Below are 22,541 nucleotides of genomic sequence, written 5' to 3'. Positions count from 1 at the left end.
AGGGAGAGAAGACTTGGGAGCCTACGCTGATGATGGAAGCAGTAACATGAATGGTCTGAGGGACTGCAAGCAAAAAGCCCTTTTTTAAAAAAAAGTTTCACAGTTCCATGCTGTATTTTCCTTGTTTTCCCCTCTGGGAGATCTCTCCATCCTGTTGCAGGTGTTCTCTCCATTCCTGCCCAGCTTGCCAGTCCTGGAGATGAGGGAAGAGAGAGAACAAATGGGGAGAGAAGCTCTGAGTGTCTTTTATTGTCAAAGCATCCTGACAGCAATGTCCTTGACAGGTGCCAGGAAGTGAAGCAGGGGCAGAAAAAGCCCCATGTGTGGGAGAACTCTGCAAAACAGGATCTGCCAGACTTCCTCTGCAGGACAGCCATGCCCAGGGAGCAGGGAGAGGGGAGCAGAACAGGTCCCACACTTGGAGCAGCCCAATCTGAACACAGATTCCCTCCTGAGCAGCACCAGCACCACCTGAAATTTCCAGCTGGATATTTCCTCCCTGCTTTCCACCCTGTATCCCATTCTATATAAATATCTGCAGCTTTGGTTGTCCTTTTGAGATCCAGCAGGGAAAATGACAGTGGTAAGTGCTCCTTCATTCCCTGATTCAGGGCTGCAGCTGGGAAAGGGAGGAATAGCTGGAATTGCAGATTTTCAGTGAACAGCAGGATTTGAGTGCACAGGGTCAGTGTTGGTGTGGGTACAGCTGTTATTCTGTTGCTGTTCCCATTTCCCTCAGTGTTTGGTGGCATTTCCAGTGACCACCCCATTTTGGGGGGGATTTTTAGGGCCATTCTCCAGGAGTTTGCTGTAGTGGCAGATTTCCACATGGCTGATATGTTCAGAACCCTCATGGGGGACCTCAATTCTTCCTCTACTTGAGTAATGCTTCTTACTGGATTTTATTTGATTCCTTATTCCAATTGGGAAGTGAGGAATGTAGATGAGCTCTGCATTCACATCACCTGCCTCTTCTTTCTTGGCTCAGAAAGCAAATTTATCTTGCAGAGGGAGCCTGAGCCCCCGTGGAAGGGCAGAGAGCAGAGAGGACATTTCTATCTAACAGTGATTCTTAATTGTGGGGGGATATTTGTGCTCTGGTTGTTCTTTCATTTTTCAGGAATTACAGCACCCAGATCTGGAACAAAAGTCTCTTATCCCCAAAAGAGATGGGAATTGTTTGAGTGGCTTTGCACACGTCCAGCCACCTCTTTCTCCACAAACTGCTGGAATGGCAGCAATTTCCCCAGGCTGACGTGGGAGGATGTGAGGCTGGCAGTGAGGAGGGGATGGATGTCAGGCAGAGCAGTTCCCAGCAGAGCCCTCTGCTTCCCTGGCCTTGTTTATCCATCAGAATTTATAATCTGCCTTTTTTTGACTGGAAATAACAACTTGTTGATGGCAGCAAGGCTCATCCCCCTCATTACGTACACTTTTCAATCAGCCAGTCCATCCTGCCCTTTTGGACCTCAGCGTGGCCCTTACCAGAAATGATTGAAGGTGGAAAACACAGGATTATGTCCCCAGAGGGAGGCTCCTGCTGTTCCCCCATGGATTCCCTTATGGAAACTCTGGGTGATGGGGTAAAGAGTGGGGTTGTGTGGTTTATGCTCAACTCTGCTGATCCAGGCAGGATATTCCCCTAGGACTGATTGCCTGCTGATTGTCCCATCCTGTCTGTGCTCCAAAGTCTATCTCCACAAGGCACCTGCACCTCCAGAACTTGCTGAACTCGTGGAAAATTAAGAATTGGTGCCTTGAAGAAGGAGCTGACTCAGAGCTGTGCCCCCTTTGACACAAAACCACCACGGGGGGACAGCTTCTCAAGCGTTCCAGGAGCAGGGGGGGAGCTGGCCAAGGCCAGCTGGGCTGGAGAAGCCCTGCTGACGGCACAGGGACTACCCATTCCCTTCCTTCCCACTCCGTCCCCAGCTGCCCTGCTGGCTCCACACAAAAAGAGTGATTGTTCTATGTGCTCCAAGCTTTGTTCCTGCTCACATGTTTGTGCCTTCCCACTGAGAGGCTGGGGAAAGCACATGCAAAGCCAGCCCTCAGCAAATCCTACCTTAGAGTCAGCTCTGCGAGAGACCCTGAAAATGAGGGTTGGTGCCATTCTGGCAGCCTGAAGCAGGGAAATAACTGTAAATCTCTGTCCCAGGCTGGTCCAGTTTTCAGTTCTGCTGCAAGCACAGCAGTGCTGGAGCTGTTCTACCCCAGTGTGGCAGCTTTAGGTCTGGATTTATCCTAAAGTGAAGATTCTCTGGTCCCAGTGATGCCTTTTGGGGCTACCTAAAAACAGAGGCCAGACAAAATTAAGAGAATAAAAAGCAGTTCTATTTATAAAAGGGCCTTCAGGTGCATTTAGGGCAGGCAAAACCACCCAAAATGAACACAGCTCATGGGTTTTTATCCTTTTCTAAGTTGGGTCCATTTGCAGATTGGGGGTTAATCCTCCAATTCCAGCTTCAGGAAATGAAGGAATTTACCCCAAGTTTGCTGTCCCCAACTCACTTTTGTTTCCATCTCTCAGGCCTGGGGCAGTGAGGTGTCCTTGATTCCCAGGCCTGGAGAGGAATTGCTGTGTCTGCCCAAAATGGGAAGGCAGCAGCTCCCACTGTGTGTGGAGTGTAGAGTTCTGCACTGAAGAGCTGCAGGGTTACAAATCCATGGAAAAAAAAAATAGAAAATATAAAAGTTGAAATACTAAGGAAGAATGAGAAGGCTGCAGAGCTGGGAGTGGGGAGGCTGGAGCTGTCACCTGGGTGTTGAGGCTGATGGAAAATCAGCCTCACTCCAAATTCCAGGCTGAGAGCAGCGAGTCTCTGCCAGCTCTGCTGCAGCTGCACTTCCAGTGGGGGCCAGGAGCTTCTCCTGATGGGAACTCCCAGCCCCATGCTGCTTGCCTTTCCTGCTGTGGCTGACTTTGGGGCTGAGGGGTGCTCAGAGGCCCATCCATCACTGTCCCTGCTGCTTTCCCCCTACCATCACACTCAGAGCCTGGCAGGATTTACACAATCCTCCAAAAACAGAGCACACCCAAAACGCAGCTGATGGCAACAGCAGCTCTGCTCTGTCCCCAATCACCCAGGGTTTGTGGCCCCGGGAAAAGGGGAATAATGTCCTGATGGCCCCTGAAACAGGAGCCAGAGATGGACGGAACAGCCAAATAAAAACCATGACAGAGTTAACTCAGCCCTCCAGCACCCTGAAAGCAGCACAAACAAAGCTGCCCTAATTACTGCAGGGATTCAAAGAAATTGGTTATAGAAGGTGAAGTAAGAGAAACAGATGCCAGGTCAGCCTCCTGGGGAAGGGAATCTGATTTCCTCTGCTTTGGTGGTTCCTGTGCTGGCTCCTCCCTGCGGACAAACAAGGCTCTCCAAACGCTGGAGTCTCCTCTGCATCCCTGCAGGATGCTCCAAATTGTTTTTTTTTTCCTCTCTCCCACATGGACAAATGTAGGAGATTACAACTCTTGAGAGAGGCTGCAAGTTCTCAAGGCTGAGAACTTGCTGTTTGAGGGGAAGCAGCAGCTCCTTACGTAGGTGGAAATTCCTCAGGAAACCCAGTCCTAAGGAGATTCTCTTAAATTTGGCTTTTCCAAGTTGTCTGGGCTTTCCTAACAGGATGGAGATAGGGCAAAGAAGTCAAGCAATATGGAAAATTATCTACTCCAAAGAATAGCCTTTGGCTAAAAATTGACCTCCTCATCCAGACCTTGCTTGTAGTGCTTAGAAGTGAGTCCAATTTTTGGAGCTATTTGGGCTCCTGGCAAGCAAAGTGAAGTCCAGCTGGGAAAAAAGGCAGTCAAATCCTATCTTGTGAAGGAAGTGAAGAAGGATTTAAAATCTTGGAGAATCACTGCTAGAGATTCTTGGGGAGAAACATGAAAGGTTCCCCCCTGTTCAGAGCCATCAAATTCATGCCCAGTTAAGTCCAAGGAATTATGAGCTGCATGGAAAAGTTGGTTCAGCCAGGCTATAGGGATCTGGGATCTGAATCAGTCTCTGAAGCTTTCAACACAAGTCTTACAGCCTTTGGAAAGAGGTGCTGGTCCTAAAGGGAATGTCTGCTTGGGACATCCAGGGGCCCACCCACGTTTGTACCCTCACTTCTGTGCAGTTCCTGGCACTGTGCAATCAGATCTTTACGTGGAACATCCACTCCTTTATTTATGGCAGCTCTGTCATGGCAAGCAGGGATGGGGACCTTTGGTCTGGCAAAGCCTCAGGATGCAGTTCTCCCTGTGTCCTCCTACTCTGCTGTTGGGGTGAGGGTTGCACTGACTGTGGGATTTGGGGATTTGGACACTCCAGAATGGCTGGGTCTGTGTCAGGCCTAGTTTTTTGGGGGGGTCAGTGTTTCTCATGTGTGTCTTGACTGGTTTTTGTGGGGTCAGTGTTTCTCAGGTGTGTCCTGACTGGTTTTTGTGGGGTCAGTGTTTCTGAGCCTGCGTCCTACCTGGTTTTTGGGGGTCATTGTTTCTGAGCCTGCTCCAATGATGGAATTACTGCAATTCCAGACAACAGCAAGGAAAAAATGAAATCTCTGAGCTTGAGGTACTCAGAATCCAGGGCTCAGAGCTCAGGCTGCTGCTCTTCACCCCATAAGTGGCCATGTTCTTGTACTATGTGGCTTTTTAGGGAGCTTTGGGATAAAAGAGATCATCTATAAGCTAGACCTTACCTCACTGAGGAGTCATTCTCAAGCACTGCTCATCTTCTGAGAAACATAAAACTGGTGAATGCTGTGAGTAAACACATCTATTTTTGTAGTTTGTCTTCCAAGTCAAACAAAAATAAGAGATGACTCGAGGCTGAGCCCTACATGACACAGTGGTAACTGAGAAGTGACAAACTCAGAGCCTGACTCCGGGCTGGAAGTCAGACTGGCATTTCTGGGGTCAGGAGTTGAAGTTGGTGCCCTGCAGCTGAGCAGAAACTAAGTGTGGCACAGTGGGTGAGCTGTTCCTGGTCATTTTGGGGTAAAATCTGTGTGATGTTAGTATTTCTGTTCCTCTTCAGCATCCTCTGAGTCAGATTTGGGCTGGTAAGAGCTGAGCAAGGTCTGGCCTTCCAGCCCACGCCCTGTCCAATGGGATTTCTGTCTCTTTGGGTGATTTCTTACCCATTCTGGGGCTGCACAAGCCTTCCCTGGAGTTCCAGGGGAAGTTTTCACCCTCCTCACCCCCACCAAAGCTGCTCTGCTTCCTTTCCAAATGGGGAATTTCCAAACTGCCATATATAGACCCCCCTTCAAACAAACCTGCCATGTGGAGCTCAAACAAGGCTGTGTTCCCAAAAGCCTGCTTGTTCCAGCTGCAAGAATTTGTCTCAGAGAAGAGGATATTGCATCTCTTCAGAAATTTGGGATTGTTTACATCCCTGGAATGTCCCAGCAGCTGCAGCAAAAAAGCCCCAAGCACTGAGGGCTCTACAAAAACCTGAGCCCCAGCAATATCACAATCAAAACGTGGTTGATTGGCTTTTGGTGGTTTTATTTGGGCTTTGTCCTACAATTATTCATTGTTCCTGGGCTGTTCTGTAGCTTGTCATGGCGAGAAGGGGATCACCCTGAGGGAATTTTGGCCAAATCCACAGCAGGTGGAGAATGGGAGCTCAGAAGTGGTGGGGAGCTGAGACTGAGCTGAGATTTAATCAGCAGCAAAGCTGGAGTGACACCTCTGGCTTCAGATGCAGGATGCATCCAGGAAAGAATCAGCACGAGCACAGGCACTGGGCTTACTGGAAACAGGATTTGCCAATTCCTGTAAAGTTTAAAAATAAACCCAAACCCTGTAAGATCTAATTATTTTTCAGGCTGCTTTTTCCTGCTTGCATTTATCCCAGCAGGACTTAGAGGGAGATAAAGGCTCCCTCCAGGCTTCAGGGTGTGAATGGCATCCACAGGGATAAACTGGCAAAAAAACAGGGAATTATTCTAAGATGAGCAACACTTCCTTGGGAAGTGAGTAATAGAAGGAAATCATCTCCTTGGATCCAGCAGCCCTAATCAAGGGGTTCTGAATGGGTCTGGAGATGGGGCAGGAGGAGGATGGGATGGGATGGAATATGATGGGAGCAGGTGGATGTCTGGGTTAGCTGATGAAAACCCAGACATGAAATGGATTTGCAGTGGGGAAAAGAAAAATGTGAGAAAATGGGCTGAGAAAATGGGCTAGAAATGCTCTGGGTCTGGCCGACAGGGCTCTCAGAGGCACATTCCAAGCCCTTGGCTAGGGCATGTGGGAACAAGGAGATGATTTCCTTCCACTGCTTCCATTCTCTGCCTCCTCCAGCCCATCCCTCCCATGTCCCAGCTTCAGAATCCAGCCAGTGGGAGAACAGCAAGGACAGGAACACCAACAGAGAACCAGGATAAGATTGGGAAAGTCCTGAACTCAGCAGTGGTTTGAAAAACCTTTTGCCTTCTTGGCTGCCCTAATGATCAGTCCATGAGGATTGAGTGGGAATCTGTGCAGCAGGAATGGATGGATTTCTCAGGATGGGGGTTAAGACTCTGTGGGATTTGCTTTGCTGTGTAATTTCTCCCTGGAAGCTCCTTTGCCACCTGAGCCTTCAGCTTCCCTGCCTCAGGATGCAGATGCCACCTGGGAGGGGATCTCAGAGTGAGAACAGGGCTATCCCATTCCCTTAAAACCTGGGATAATCCTGATTCCAGCCTGTATGGAGCACTGGGTGAGGCTGTCACCTCCACAGGACTGAGTGCTGGAGCATCCTGGTGCTGTCAGCTCCCTTGGGATGCAGATGGGCCCCAAACTGGGAGGGGAACACAAACAAGTGCTCTCAACAGTCTGAATCTGTGGATTTTTAATTGGATCTTCAGCCTGATTTTCCATTTGGTGGATGAGTTTGGATACAACTTTTTTCCACTCTGAGCACTCCTTGACCCCTAACTCCTAGTGAGTTTTTTTACAGTTCCCAGGGGAGAGGAAATAAAATTGGAGGAAATAATGCTCACCAGTGTCTGAAATCCCAAAAGCTTCCTTTCTTAGCTGCTTTTCAGCCTAGCCTGCTGGTCCCTCCCCATGTTAAGGAGATGAAGATTGATGGATCTCTTTATAACTGGATGTAATTTTCCAGTTTTTCCCTCTGCTGGTAACATCTTGGACCTGTCCAGAGGCAGCACATAGCAAAACTTACAGTGGAAAGGGAATTATTGTCACATCACCTGATGAGTGGGAGCCAAATGCAAAGTGAGGAGAGCAGAACAGCCCTGGGAAAGGGAATTGGGGTCGATTTCTTGATATTCTAGTAGAAATTCCCTGCACACAGCAGCACAGAGAGGCTAGACCTCAGCATCTTTGGTGTCTGCTCCCCTCCCCTCATCTAATGAGGGATTTATCACAGGTTTCTCTTCTTTGCCTCAGGATCCCAGACTTGAACCCATATTTAACACCATGTCAAGAGATGATCCCTGGGCTGCTTCTGCGCCAGCTGCAATTCCCAATATTTCTCCCTGCCCTTTCCCACCTGGGCAGCAGCTCCTTCCTGCAAGCTGTGCATGTCTTGGTGGCCCCAGTAGCCCTTCCCCAGGGGACACAGGCTCCGAGTGTGCCCCAGCCTGTGGGAGGGATCCTCTGGCAGCACTAGGACCTGTGCAATGCTCCTCCCAGAAGATTAGCCAATATTCCCAGGGCAGGGCAGCTCCCCAGCCTTTTCTACTCTTTCTTTCCCTTTTAATCGTGTTTTTCCTTCTTCTGGTTTATTCCACAGAGGAGAGCTTTGGATTTCTCGCAGCTTTTCTTTCCTTTTTTTTTCCCTCTCTGGTAACTGGCCTGCTGCCAGTGCCTTGCAGGGCCAAAGTTTTATCTGTAGGGATATATTTTTCAAACCAAGTCCAGCTGTGCACAGACTGAATCCCCGCTCCTGAGGCAAGCTTCACTCGGAGGAGGAAGAGCAGCAGGAGCGTTGTGTGTGCCTCTCCTCCAGCTATTCCTGTCAAGATGGATTTATGGCTTTAAAAGGAGTCGTGGGGGAGGAAGGAAAATTGCCTCCAGGAGCCAGAGCTCGCACCACAGCCCAGCAAAACACACGTCGAGGAGCAGAGAGCTGAAGGCATGGGAGTGAGATTGCGCTGGGATCTGGTGGATCCGGACTATGACTGATCTCAGGCTTTTGATCTGCCTTCACAGAGCCCAGGTGGTGGATTTAAGGTAATTTGGCCAGGACCAGGCTCTGCTATGTTGGCCAAGGCGCTGCTTTCCCTTGGTCTGTGGCTTCGGTTTGCTGCGGGACAGGATACACCTGAGCCAGGTGAGTGCCCAAAAAGGCAAAGGCTTTCCTGTGGCGCTCTACCCCATTTCATGCCTCCTGCTCTCCTCACAAACCCATTTCAGAATAAAAGCTGAGGCTACGGTGCTGCTTTAGGTGTTTGGATGTACTTGTATACAAACAAACCTGTCTGCAATTGCTGCTTAGGAAGTAATTTTGTGCATTTGTTTCCAGTGGGGAAGACAAAATTGTTCCAGAAATTTGCAGAGTTAAGAGTAATCATATGGAAAAGTCCTCGCTCCTCACTGTGGACTGAAGGACAGGCATTGAGAGAAGTCAAGCCAGTGATTAACAGTGTTCTCTTGCTGATCCCTGTAATTCAATCATTACAGCTCTGCTTTAAAATGCTTTCTCTTGGATACTGCTGATGGAAAATGATAATGGTTCAGTCCTGCAGAGCTGACAGTGGGGAAAGGGATGTGCAGGAGATGAATGTCTCGTTCCTGGACCCTGGACAGGGACTCATCCCACATCATGGTGGCTGAGCTGACGCAATTCATTTTGTGCTGCCCTCTGCTCATGAGTGGAGAAAGTTCTGTGGCTGCAGGTTGTGATTGGTTTTCACTGCACCTGGGAGCTGCAATCCGGTGGGAAATGAGAGGGAACCTTGTGCCTGCCTGGCCAGGAGCTCCTCAGACAGAGCAGCCTGAACTGCTAGGGTCTGACTGTGCTGCTGGTACACAGAGGCACACAGAGAGGCTGTGGCTGGGGCTCAGATCCCTCCCAGGGTGCTGGGTTCTGTCCCTCAGTGTCCCAGCTGGGGCAGGAATGGTGCTGCAGCTCCTGGCATTGTCCCAGAGCTCCAAGTCCACCCAGGCAGCAGCAATTCCCATTGTCCTGCCATCCTGCTGCCCTGGGAACGTGTGGCATTTTCCAACCCAGGCTCTGAACAATGCTCAGACCTTCAGGGTGTGTGACAAAGCCAGCCATGGCATTCCAGAGACTGTGCACCGCTCCAGAGGCAAAGTGTGTGTGTGTTAGTGATGAGCTGGGTGAGTGATGTGCTGCCTTTTGCCTCTCCCTTGAGAGGGAATGACCCCTCTGGGCAGGAGATGCCCATGCCAGCCTGGTACAACTCCTGTGCCTTGTCCAGGGTTGCTGTGATGCTGTGCCATGGTCACAGGGACAGGAACACTTTGGGATGTGTGTCCAGAACCTCTTTTTCCTTGGGATTTGACTGAGTGTGAGTGACTGTGGCTTCATTCTCAGCTGCAGTGGGCAAAGTGAGGAAGCTGCTGGGTGGCCATTGGTGTTTCACATGTTCAGAAATGACAGGATTGTTCTGGACAATGGGTACTGGATTGTTCTGGACAATGGATTTTGGATTCCTGCACAAAGTCAAGGCAGACCGTGACCAATTCCCCCCTTCCCTCTCTGGGTCCAGATTCAGATCTCAGCTGCAGCTGTGTAAAGTACGGCCTTTTGATGTTTTGGGCTTGGAGAAATGGAATTTGACTGTCATTTCCTGGGCTGGCATCAGCAGAAAAGGATGTTGTTGTTGTGAGTGAAAAATGAAGACATGGCCCCTCCATATACACTTTATGGGGGACCCTGCACTTACTGACCTCTGAAGCACTGGCATCATTCCATGATCCCAGAACTGTTGATAAAACAGCAGAGAGAGTAAAACTCATTGAAAGATCATGAGAGATGGCAGCACAGCTCCCCTCCTGCTGTTGAAGGCACCTGGAACCTCTAAAGGCTTTTAACCACACAAGTATTTTGTGTTTGGTGGCTGTCAGCCCTTCATCACGCAGGTGACCTCCCCATCTCCCAAGGGTTCTCTGATGTGGTTTGAAGTGTAAAACCCCTCCTGGGTGGCTTGTGGGGAGAATTCTCTGCCAGGGAGCCTTCCTCTTCCTGCCTCTCACTGTGATCCAGAGTGGCCACAGGGAAGCTCAGCCTGTGTTCCTCGGTTCCCTCTGCCTCTCTCTCAGAGCAGAACCTTTTTCCTTGCGTGGTCAAGCACTTCTTGAGAGAAGACAAACATAGGATGTCAAAAGCAGTTAACCCAGACAGGACATGATCCTTCTTGGCTGTAACTGAGCCCCACAAGCTCCAAGCCTGTGTAAATCAGGCATGTGGTGTGTGTTCAGCTCCCAGATGAGAGCGTGGGGAGCTCTGCGAGCGGATGTCTCCTGTCAGCATCACAGGGAAGTCTGGCCAGCTGTTTTCCTCCCGGAAAAGCCAGCAGGCAGCATTGTGTTTCCATAGTGACATTTTGCTCCCATATCAAGCCCTTCAAAACACTTCTGAGCCCAGTGCATTGGCTGGGCATCACGTAGGGAGTGACACCAGGACCCTGCCGTCCGTTTTGTGTCACTCCCAGGCTCAAGCAGGGCACAGGGATGAGATCTGCAGTTATTCCTGACAGTACAGGAGTCAGGGAAGTGCTCATGGATGCCCCTTTCCCTCCAAATCCTCCCTGAAAAGTGAGAAATCCTCACTTGGCAGCTTGCCAATCTGTCTGAAGTGAGGAGAGTGCCTGAAAACAGCAGCTGCTTGCGTAAGCAGGGATTTGCTGGTAACAAACCTCCACAGCCCCACCTCTGGCACGGATGGCATGTTTGTACTGGATGCAGGACAAGGAGCAGGAGGATGGATGAGGGAATTGAAAGCCTAAACCTGCAGAGGGGGGGAGATGCAGTGTCTGGTCACTTTCTGAGCATTGCCGTGCTCCTGATGGGGACAGAGCTTTTGTCTCAATTTTTTTTAATGGATTCTTTCTGCTGAATAGGAGGAATTTGTGCCCATCTCATGCAGGACAGAGTGTTACAGCTGGGATGGTGTTTGAGTGAAGGAGAAGCCTTCTGCCTGACCCACAGAGGGTCTCTTTAGCTCCAAAACACACCCCCAACCCACCCACCAGTGGGTTTAGCTGCTGGTTTTGTTAACCGGTTGTTGTTAACCAAGGTAGAACCCTGTGGTGTCAGACTGGGTTTCTTCTTAATTAACATAGCAATGAGTGATGGGGAAAACCAGCGTTTAAGGCATGGGAACGTGATGCCCAGCTCTCTTGATGCCCCAGAGCTGCAGGGTGCAGACAAAAGGCTGTGACTCCCAAACCCTAGTTCTTCTGGGGTTTCACACAAAAGGACACAGCTGTGACTCCCCAAACATTTGTTCTTTTGGGGTTTCACACAAAAGGACACGGCTGTGACTCTCCTCTGTTCCCTGGTGTTTCATACTGGTGCTCACCTGCATGTTCCCCATGCAGGTAGCTCTGGCAGCAGTGGGATTTCTGCTCCCTCCGGGTGAATTCCCTCTCCTTCCAGCAGAGGGGAGAGCTCAGAAAGCTTTGCCTTGCTTTGTGCAGCCAGCAGCACGAACCAAAGCCCTGCTAGAATGCCACTGGGAGTTCTGGCATTCAGTGGCAGGAACCTGTGGGGTCACAGTTCTTCTTAGTGATGTGGTGATTCCTGGACTTAACTTTTGTTTTCTGCCCAGCACCAGGGAACTGCGGGGGAGTGTCTGTAGCATGGGGTGAGCTGTAGTGGGTCACATGGAACTGGCCAGGATCCAGCTGGGGTGCAGGTCTCTCCAGCCTAGGCACAGACTCAGGGGATGGTTGGGGTTGGAAGGGACCTTTAAGGATCATCCCATTCTACTCCTGCCATGGCAGAAACACCTTCCACTATCCCAGGCTGCTCCAAGCCCCATCCAGCCTGGCCTTGGACATTCCCAGGGATCCAGGGGCAGCCACAGCTGCTCTGAGCACCCTGTGCCAGGGCCTCACCATCCTCACAGAGAATTTCTTCCCAATATCCCATCTAAGCCTCCTCGCTGTAAGTTTGAAGCTATCCCCCTTGCCCTGTCACTCCATGCCCTTGTAAACAGTAGTTCCCAGTTAACTTTAACTTCCTCCATTCCTGAATGCTCTGCCTGGTCTCTCCTGCTGTTCCAGGAGATCTGTTGTGCCTCTGCCATCTCAGCCAGCACCTCTCCCTGAATCCTGGAATTTGGCAGAAGATAACCGAGCTTTCCCAGGAGGTGCCTGTGCAGGGTTTGGGTTCACACCACTCCACTAATGCTGTTCCTTCTCTCTCCCCTGCCAGGTCCCCAGCCATTGATCTCCAGCACAGAGGGAGATCTCCTCTTCCTGCTGGACAGCTCTGCCAGCGTCTCCCACTATGAGTTCTCCAAGGTCAAGGAATTCATGTGGGATCTTTTGCACCCTTTCACCTTTGGCCCCAGGGACGTCCAGGCCAGCATCATCCACATCAGCACCACGCCTACCATGGAGTTCCCGTTTGACCAGTACCTGACCAGTGGCACCTTGAGAAAAGCCATCAGGGACACACAGCAGCTCATGGGTGACACCAACACGGGCAAAGCGCTGTCCTACGCCAAGGAGAAGCTCTTCAGTGGGGAAGCTGGGGCCCGGCCAGATGTGCCCAAGGTGCTGGTGTGGGTGACAGATGGCTTCTCCACGGATGACATCTCTGAGCCCATGCAGCTGCTGAAGGACATGGGGGTGACCGTGTTCATCATCAGCACCGGCCGGAGCAACTTCCTGGAGCTGTCGGCTGCTGCCAGCCAGCCCTCGGACAAACACCTGCACTTTGTGGATGTGGATGACCTGCCCATCATCACCAAGGAGCTCAGGGATGGGATTCTAGGTAGGCTGGCATTGGAGGGGGCCATTGGAACTTGGTGGCAGGGGTGAGGATGGGTTAGTGTTTGGCTCTGTGGGGTAGACAGTGGGAGAATTCCCCAAATCTCATGGTCATCCTGACCCAAAAGTGCTGCTCTGGCAAACTGCAGGGGTTTGCCCACCATGCTACAGGTCCAAGAATAAACCAAGGCTTCTGGGAGGTCTGGGACAAATATATTCCCCTTGGAATATTTGACTGAGTGGAACAAATTCCCTTCGGTGAGATGAACTTGTGTTTGTGAAGAGTTCAGCTGGGAATGAGAAACTCAGGCAGCAAAATATCTGAATCCCTTAAAACTCCACAAGTCTTTGAAGTGAGTCATGCAGCTCAGGCATCTGCACAACCCAGGCAGAGCACAAAAATGCCCCCACCTGCACAGGCTGTTAACCAAAGGTTTCCCAAACAGCAATGATTTCACCTCAGCAAGAGGCTGCTGATTGTGGACACAAAGTGCCTGAGCCCCTTGAGTTGATTTTCATGCTCAGGGTGATTTTTCTTTTTTTTCCCCTCAAACATTGTCTGTCTCTGCACCAGCTGATGGAGGAACACAAATGTGTTGAACACGTCCAAAATGGGATGTGTGTCCCCGGCAAGGATTTGGTCCTGTCAGCTTCTTCCAACTTTTTTAGGATAGATGTGACTCCCTAAATTCACCATCGAGGGCTGAGACCTCCATCTCCTGCACTTGTTCTCTTACAAAATACAATTAAGGATGGTGCCTGCTGTTAGCATTGAGACTATAGGAAAGGAATGTTTCTGTTCCATAAATCCCCTGTCCTAGCATGTTCCACATCTGCCAGATCCATGGCCTGACTTGGCCAGCACAACCTTTGAAAGAACAGCCCAGCCCTGCCTCTGCTCAGCAGCCCAAGCGCTACCTCTCTGTTCCCTGCAGGGTTGTAGTGGTTGCTAGGAGAGGGAACACACAGCAGATTGGAGTTTTCATCACTCCAGGTTTTTAGACCATCCAGGAAAGGCTCTGAAGGGATCAAATTCCATGATCTGGGCCTCAGGAGAGGCTTTGGAAGGCAAGGGCACTGCCATCTGTCCCTGGGGATTGTCTCAGTCTCCCAGATGCCTCTGGATTTGTTTGGAATGCTGAGGGAGTTACTTTGACTTTGCAGACATTTCACACTTTTTTCTGGAGGTTCTCTCTCCATTGGAAATCCTGATTTCATTTCTTATTTGACTTCTGCTCTGTGAGGTGGGTTGGAGCTGCCCCTTTCCACAGAATCCTCTGTGTGTAGGAATTCCTTCATGTTTCCAATCACAACCATTAAAAAAACCACTCCCAGGGCCTGTGTTCTCTCCCAAACACCCACTTCTCCCCCAAGTGAGAATTGGGCAGCACCAACAGCCCTCCTCCTGTCCCAGCCACCCCACAGGCCTCCAGGTATTTTGTTTCCATGCTTATTCATTTCCTGGTGCATCCCAAATCCAGGTTATACAAAATAGCATCCCAAGAATTAGAAATCTGCAGCACAGGAGATCATAAAATCTGCAGAGATCACAGCTGCTGTGCCTGAGGGCAGCATTCTGTGCATCCAGCAGGCCTAAAACCTGCTGGGCTGGGATTCTAATGGAAGGTGAGATTCCCACATGAATCCTGGGGTTGCAAAGTGCCAGACATTGGTCACATCACCTGATTTCACCTTAATAAAGCTACTTAAGTCCACTGTTCCTTGCCTGGAGGAGGCAGCCCTCAGACACCACCTCTCCTGGGATAGCAGGGACAGACAGGATCTTAGGATCTTAGCAGGCAGGAATTAGGCCTTTCCAACTCTGGAATGGCCCAGACTGGTTTAATTATCTCTTATCTACATCTCCTGCTACTGTTAAAAAACAGTGGAGGCTTTTGTAGAGGCACAAACAAGCTTTGTCAAGAGTTGCTCTCCTCCTTCCATCTCCTTTCCAGGAATGGGGTGTTTCATGCCTGCTCCATAGATATTCCAACACAGGGGTTCCTGCCAAGCTGCTGCTGCTGTCTCAGGTGGGCTGAGAAGCCTCAATCTCCACAGGAAGAGACTCTTGAGATGTGGCGGACCTGAAATAGCTCCAGTGTTGCTGCTGCTCTGTGGAGGGGTGCAGGACAGGGACTGCGGATGACTGTGTGTGCCCACTGCCGTTTTTTCCTTGGCACATGGAAGAATTCTGCAGAATGCAGCTCCCAGTCAGCCTGGCCATGGCACAGCTGGCTCCTGGCAGGCACCTCCGCCCTTCCCAGCGGGAAGGGAAGGTTCTCAGGCTGTGGAGAAGCTCAGGCTCCCTCTGTTGTATCTTGGATATGCCCAAACTGTGGCATGTGGTGCTCTCCTTCTGGGGAAGGACTCCCCAGTGTTATGAAATTAAGGCATTCCTCCAAGGAGACATCAGATCCTGTGCCTGCAGCCACTTGCTCTGTGCTCAGCCCAGCTGAGCTGAGGCTGCGGACTTGTTCCAGCCTTTGGCACCACCTCCTGAGCCAAGCTTTGCAGAAGCCAGCACTCCCCAAGTATCACCACATCCCACGTGTGCTCAGGACAATGCATTTCTTACCCAAAATGAGGTCCTGGGTAACTCCTGCTATAGTGAAGGCTTTGAGCCTGGAGTGCTCTGATTTGTCTCACCTGGCACTGAGTCCAAGCAGGTGAGCACAGGGAGTGATCTCAGACCCTGAATGCCCATCCTGGAGATGGAGAAGTGTTGTCCCCCCTCCCAGAATCAGAACCTTTCTCCACCTACATCAGAGCAGGACACAGAAGTGATTTGTCCCAAATCCCAGCTGCAGCTTCTAAGAGGGGTGACCACAGACCCAGATTAGGACAGGCTCTCCTGCCTGGCTGCCTTTCTTACCCTCATCATGAAACCAGCAGCATTCCTGAATGTCTGATCCTGATCTCTCCAGAGCTCACGGGGTGCCAACAAACTCGTGGCTGCAGAGCGGTGTTTGGAGTCACCAAGAGGCAGGAGCTGGAGGGCGAGTGTCACCACCTGTCTGTCACTAGGCAGGCACTGGCTGCATCTGGTACAGGATATTAACTTGCTGCTTCCCTCTGGGAACAGAGGGGCTGGGAAACACATTGTGGGCATTTATTTTCTCTGGTTTATTGCCCTCTTCATATGCTGAAGGCTTCTGGGGTCTGGCAACACGGGCAGTGCTGTTTGCTCTGGGCTTCCTGCTCCCTGTCCTTTCATCTTCCCCTTTTATTCACATTGTCCCTGCCTCCAAGCTCACTTATTTCCATTCCCTGAGCTTTTGGCAGGATTTTTGGCAGGACTGAGGCCTTTCCTGTGCTCCCTCTTCCTTCGTGGCTTGGCCCCTAGTGTTTGTGAGGCTCACAGAAGGGTGCAGTGCCCTAGCACTCCTAATACTGCCTCCCACCCTCCGCGTGGGTGGAGTGCGGCTGGCTGGGCTGGAATGGGATGGGAGCAGGCAGGGCACAGAGCAGGGGAATGTTCCTGCCTGCCTGGGAGAGCCAGGGAACAGCTCAGAGGAAAAACTGAGATTGTTTTATTTGGTACGGGGAAGTTGGCAGGGCCTCGGAGTGGCTCGGAGGCGGGGAGCTGATCCTCTCCCAGCTAAAAGACAAGTCTGGGAGTGCAAAGCAACCCCATCTTGCAGGTTTAGGAGGAATTTTGTGACTCGCTTTACCTCTGTGAAATGGGAAATCAGTGAGAACTACCTAGAGAGCTCTGTGAGTGTTTGAGCATGAACTGGAAGGTTCTTTTATAAAGATTTAGAACGTCAAGGCTCAGGGTGCTCTTAAAAATCCTTTAAAAACAGAAGAGAAGCTCCATGTCTTCCTATGTCACTTCCCAAGATCTAGAAACAAAGTCCTGTGTGTTTCTGCCCCTCTGGAAGACCAGAAAGCAGTGGAATTCTGCCCAAAACAGGCTCGGAAGGCCACACATGTCAGAAGGGTCAAGTAGCAGAGGAAGCTGGGGGAGCTGCCCAACGTCACAAGAGGTACTTCTGCCTGGCATTTGTGGTCTGGAACTCAAAGGTAGCATGAGCCCCAAAGAGAAGCCTTTGTGCAGGGGCAGGGAGAGGTGAGGTGGCACAAGAGGGCTCTGAGTGTTGAATGTCACTGAACAAGGGAGCTCTGTGAAGCCCTGCGGGGCATGACCTAAGCTGGGGTGAGTCCAGCTGGCTCAGCAGTGCTGGTCAGTCCCCAGTTACTGCCCTTTCTTCCTGGCCACTGGGCACAGCAGAGAGCAGGAGAAATGGAGTTCTTCATACTCTGGGCAATTCATGTACAGGAATTGAGTGGTTTGGTTTCACTGGTTGGTGTCTCCACAGGGAGACACAATTGTATCAGGTATCAGTGGTGCTTGCCAGATGCATCTCCCATCCCGGAGGGCTGGGACTGCAGGTGCTCCATGCTCTGGGGGTTGATTCCAGCAGTGATTTCTGGCCACTGTCCCTCTTCTAGATGCCATCCGAGCCAACCGGCTCCATGCCACAGACGTCACCTCGAGCAGTTTCCGCCTGATGTGGCCCAAGTTCCTCTCCCAGGAAACTGGCTACTACAGCCTGGAATATGCCCCAGCAACTGATCCAGCAAGGAAGAGGACACAGCAGGTGTCTGGGGCTCACACCAGCCTTGTGCTCAGCAACCTTGTACCAGAAACCACATATGAGGTGGCTCTGGTTCCTGAATCCAACGTGCACTACTTCCCCCCGCAGACTACAAGGGTCACGACACTGGCAGGTAAAATGGACACGGTCCCTCTTGGGGGACAAGGAGGACAAGGACAGGTCTCCTACCTGAGGCTGGAGGTAGAGATAGAGGATGCTGGAATGACTTAAGGGAAATCTCTGTTTGAGAGGGAAGGAGAGGAGCAGGAAGCAGCCTCTCTCTGCAGAAAATAACTCAGATTTATGCTGGGGAGCAGCCTGCAAAAAGGTGGCAAACTGAAAACCAGCAGGGTTTCTGGCAGGGGTGGCAAAGTCAAGGTGGACTTGTACAAAATATTAGTTTTCTGCATGCAAGAACAGTTCTGGCTGAGTTGCTCTGCCCAGGTAGAGAAACCCTTTTCTTGGGCTGATCTGTGTGATGAGTATCAAGATCTGCTTGCTGGGTTGATTTTAATTCCACACCCTTGAAACCAAATACGGTGTAGGTTAATAATGCTCATTAAATCCTCATTCACATCTCTTTCCATTGCTTCCAGAGGAAATCAGCCCAGTTCAGGTTCTCATCTCGGAGTCTGGGCCTTTCAGCTTCCATGTGAGCTGGGCTCCTGTGCTGGACAGCGTGGCCAGCTACCAGCTCCTGTATGGGCCACTCCCAGGGAACTCAGTGAAGGTGCTGGAGGTGGATGGGAAGCACAACAGCACTGTGGTGGAGCACCTGGCACCCAACACCACCTACCTGGTGACAGTGACTGCCATCTATAGATCTGGGAAGAAGAAATCCCTGTCAGCCAAGGCCTGCACCCAGGAAGGTGAGCGAGGGGAAGTGGCAGCACAAGGAGTCCCTTGAGTGTCCCTAGAGGATCACCCGCCTCGAGGTGAAACCAGAGGGCTCTGAATCCAGTCCCTGGGGTGGGATACAGGGAAAAGCTGCATGAGCAGCTCTGGGTGTGCCATTAGGACACAGCAGATGTGTAAGGGCTGAAAGAGAATCACTCACACAGTGAGAGCTGTTCATGGGGTATGGCCAAGCTGCTGGTGCACCTGCAGATCCAAGAATCTCACTGAAGAAGAAAAGTGCTTTTTCTGACTCCTCTGTGCTTGTTCCTTAGGGTCATTTGGCATCAGAGGGGTAGAAACTGATGAAATTAAGACGTTAATGAGCAAAAACTTGTGTTCTGAAGAAATACCTGTGAAGATAGAGCAGGAGGCAAAGTCTGGCCCTTATCAGGACTCAGGAGCGAGGAGCTCAGGGGATGACAGAGCTGAGGGTGTGGGAGGTGACTGCCAGTGTGTGACAGCATGAAAAAAAGACTTTTATGCTGGTACCGGGACAAAGTTAAGGAGTAATTAAACCAAGCTCCTTCAGTGGGGAGATGCAGAGTGATTGTATCTCCCCACCAAAGGCCAGGCTGGCCAGCAGCATTCCCCTGGGGAGCAGGGAATGGTAGGGCTCACTTTGGAACAATGTCCTGCAGTAACATGGATCCTCTCTCCGCAGAGGGCTCCAAGGTAAAGCACCTCCGCTTCCAGGACATGGGTCCCAACACCCTGAAAGTCTCCTGGGACTCTGCAGCCGGGCCGGTGCTGGGTTACCGGGTGCGCTGCCGGCGGCACAGCGGCCCCTCCTCGGTGCTCAGCGTGTCCCCGCAGGTGCACAGTGTGCTGCTCAGTGACCTGCCCTCGGGCACCAGCGGCAAGGTGTGTGTCCAGCCCGTGTACAGGAACCAACCCGGCCAGAGGCTCTGCCGCAGTGTGCACAGGCAGCCAGGTGAGCTGCAGACATCCTTAGCCAGGTGTTGTGAGCGTTCATAGAGGAGCCCCGAAGGGCTGGGATATTATGTGCTCATCACTGGTCTTGCTTCACCACAGGGATTGACCAAAGTTGGTCTCTTTTCCCCGTTTTTAGGAGTAAGACTCCTCCTAGTGGAGTTTATTGCAGGCAGGAGAAAAAAAACGTGCAGTGGAGACCGTCTTGGAACTTTTTCGGGATAACAAGCAGTTGAAACCTGGCATGGGCATTGGAAGTGCTGTTTTAAAGTCATTTAAAGCCTTGGTTGCCCTTCATTTTCCAACGTGGCAGGGGACAGGTAACAATTAAAGCCAGTTGTAAAGACACAACACTTCTTTCTTCCTTCCGCTTCCCAGAAACCACTTTCTGTGGCATTAAAGGATCCCTGATAGGATGGAGTAAAACTAAACAGAAGCTACTAAACAGAAACCTCTTTTTCCCAGCAAGGGACTGGAGTGAGAGTAAAAATGTCCCCAGCGGTGAGATCTCTGGCTCAGATGTGGAGAATGGCTGGCTAAAGCTGACATTTCTATTCCTTGTGTTCTTCCAGCTACAGAGGCCCAAGGATACAGGCACAGACAGAAAGCGTGAAAGACTGGAGTGAGCTGATGCCCAGCAGAGTAAGGGATCTTGCTTGGACAAGGACTTGGACAAAAAGGAGGAGCCAGGGGAGGAAAACACCTCATCTCCCAGCCTGTGCTGTCTCTTGATGTGTCCTGCTTGTCCAGCCCAAAGCCTGTCCCCAGCCAAGTTCTCCCAGAGCTTAAAGGCTTGGCCTGGCTGGATGGAACAACCAATCTGATAAAAGATGCCAAATCTGTACCCATTTCATATAAACACGCCTGATAAAGAACAAACAGAAGGCAAAGTGGTGGATTCTCACTATTGCTTGCTTGCTCCCTGTTCTCTGTTTATTAAAGATCGATCCAGATTTACTTTTGCAGCTTCTGAGCACATTCAGGACTTGACTGTTCAGTGCCCTGGCCATTCATACAGGGCACTCAGAGAAAGATTCCACGCAGCCAAATCCATTCCTGCTGCCAAAAGCCAGGGAAGCTGGAATGTGAGAGAGCAGGAAACCCCAAATCCTGGCAATGTGCTTCCCCAGCAGGTCCCTCCAGGGGTCCCAGCCCTCAGCTGAGCTCAAGGAGCAGCTGAGAGTCCAGAAAAGCCAGACAAGACCATCTAAATCACTTCTTATAGTTTCTGTGGTCCTTCCTGGATCATCACCACTGCATTGCTCTGGCATTCCTGCAACCCCTTTTCACCAAATGGGAGTCCTGCTGTCCTCATGGAGATAAATTAGTCTGTTCTGTGACTAATTACAGGCAGTAAGTCTCCAGCACTATCATTCCTCTGCACTCTGAACACACAGCACATCTCTGGTGTCTTGTCTTGGGCTTCTACCCAGTGCTAAGCTTGAGCTACACTTAAAAGTCAGGGGTTTTAAAGGAGAAGAATAATCTGATTCTTTCCCTTTGGCCCCCAGGCTTGAACTACCTGTTGCTAATCCACTCTGGAAAGGAGAGCTGGGAAAAAATAAAAAAATAAAAAAAAAAAAAAAAAAGACAAATTATAAATACCTAGTGACCAAGCAAATGGTTTCAAAGTTCAGGGCTTAGGGCTGTAAAGAAATGTAGATACTTCTCTGCTAAACCCCAGCATCAGTGGCAACACCCTCCCTCAGTAACTCCTGCTCTATTTTAAATTTACTGCTTATTTGTCCTACATGTGGAACTTGTTTGTTGGAAAGCCCCATGCAGTCTCACAAACCCTTCTTAGAACAGCTCCTTTCAGAGCTAAGAGGAACTTTTATCCCTGACTTTGTCTCCTGAGAGCTGAATCCTTCGTCTCCCCATTTCTGGAGCATTTTCCTTAGGCTACCTTGTTCAGGAGAGAGGGGTAGAAGGCAGGTGAGTCATTCATTAACTCTATAAAGAGATTTTCACATGATTTGTGTCCTCATTTGGAATGTGCATTTGTGACTGATTAATCTCAGTGTTGAAGGAATGACAAAGGTTCTGGAACTGCTCATGAATAAGATGATTTTGTTTGTTCTTGCTGTAGGACAGAAATTAAGTTTGCACAACTCCCTGCATAGTTAATTAATACATTAACGTGTCATCCCCCCAGTTGTAACACACCCTTTTGAAGACAGTTAAATAAAAATACAAGAGCTACCGAATGACTCCTTTGTGCTTGATGGCAAATCTGTGAATTGTGGGTTTTGTTCCAGGGGTGGAAAAGCTGGCATTCATAGAATGATAAAAGTTGGGAAAAGCTGCTGAGATGACCATGTTAAATCATCATAATTTTAAATGGCTGGGAAGTGTGTGTTCTACCCATGCCTGTATAGCCTGGCTTACAGGCTTTATCCCTATCCCCCTAAAACTTTATCCCTATCCCTCTAAAAATGTGTTAGAAATGTAAAAATAGAAATGTGTTTGTATTGATAAAGCCTCAGTTCCAGTAATTATTTTACAAGGAGAAATCTTGATATAAATGGTAAATATTTGTGAACAACACTCAGGCACAGGGTGGGATTGTTGGGGTGTCCTGTGAGGGGCCAGGAGTTGGACTCTGATCCTTGGTGATCCCTTCCAGCTCAAGATATTCCATGTTTCCATGATTCTAAGCATGCATTTGGGAAGAAACATGAACATTTAGAGAAAAAAAAAATATCTGAGAATGTGTCCCCAGCCTGTTGCTGGGCATGGTCCAGGTGTGTTCTGCATTTTACACCGTTTCAGGCTGCAGAATTCCACGTGTTTCTGACTACCACAGCTCTTTCCTTCTCTAAAGCCTTTCTTATCATCTTTCCTACTCCAAGCAGTCGGACAAGGAAACTGTTTTCATGGGAATTCCTGCTCTTTATCTCAGATAACCACAGGGATGGGTTTTCCTGTGCTCCCAGTCTCTGGAGGCTTCTGTCTCATCTTTTCCATTCCAAGGATTTGGATTAGGAGGTCATTTCCATGGAATATCCTACTCTTTATCCCAGATAACCACAGCAATGGTTTTCTCTGTGCTCCTCTTTTCCACTTTTCCATCCATCATCTTTCCCATTCCATGGGAAATGTTGGATCAGGAGCCGATTTTCAAAAGAAATCCCAGATAACCACAGATAAGGGTTTCCCTGTGCTCCCCTTCTCTGGAAGCTTCTGTGTCATCCTTCTCATTCCAAA

General features: G+C 50.2%; 1 protein-coding gene across 4 annotated transcripts; it reads left to right on the top strand.

The window, feature by feature from the left end:
• The first annotated feature begins 273 nt into the window (after positions 1-273).
• Positions 274-21,541, top strand: VWA1 (von Willebrand factor A domain containing 1). Of its 4 annotated transcripts, none has more exons than XM_086860049.1 (7): positions 303-583; positions 8,156-8,276; positions 12,350-12,913; positions 17,362-17,640; positions 18,104-18,376; positions 19,066-19,335; positions 19,907-21,541. In XM_086860049.1, the coding sequence occupies exons 1-7, from the start codon at positions 575-577 to the stop codon at positions 19,945-19,947; spliced, it is 1,557 nt and encodes a 518-aa protein (XP_086716175.1). In that variant the 5' UTR covers positions 303-574; the 3' UTR covers positions 19,948-21,541. The 4 variants fall into 4 exon arrangements, with proteins under 4 accessions (XP_086716177.1, XP_086716175.1, XP_023796276.2 ...); XM_023940508.2 differs by having other exon boundaries at positions 339-583; positions 7,737-8,276; XM_086860051.1 differs by lacking the exon at positions 8,156-8,276 and having other exon boundaries at positions 274-583.
• The last annotated feature ends 1,000 nt before the right edge of the window (positions 21,542-22,541 follow it).

This window comes from Cyanistes caeruleus, chromosome 22, assembly GCF_971803275.1.
Source record: "Cyanistes caeruleus chromosome 22, bCyaCae1.hap1.1, whole genome shotgun sequence".
NCBI classification, from domain to species: domain Eukaryota; kingdom Metazoa; phylum Chordata; class Aves; order Passeriformes; family Paridae; genus Cyanistes; species Cyanistes caeruleus.
This window is presented reverse-complemented; position numbering and strand designations above follow the sequence as displayed.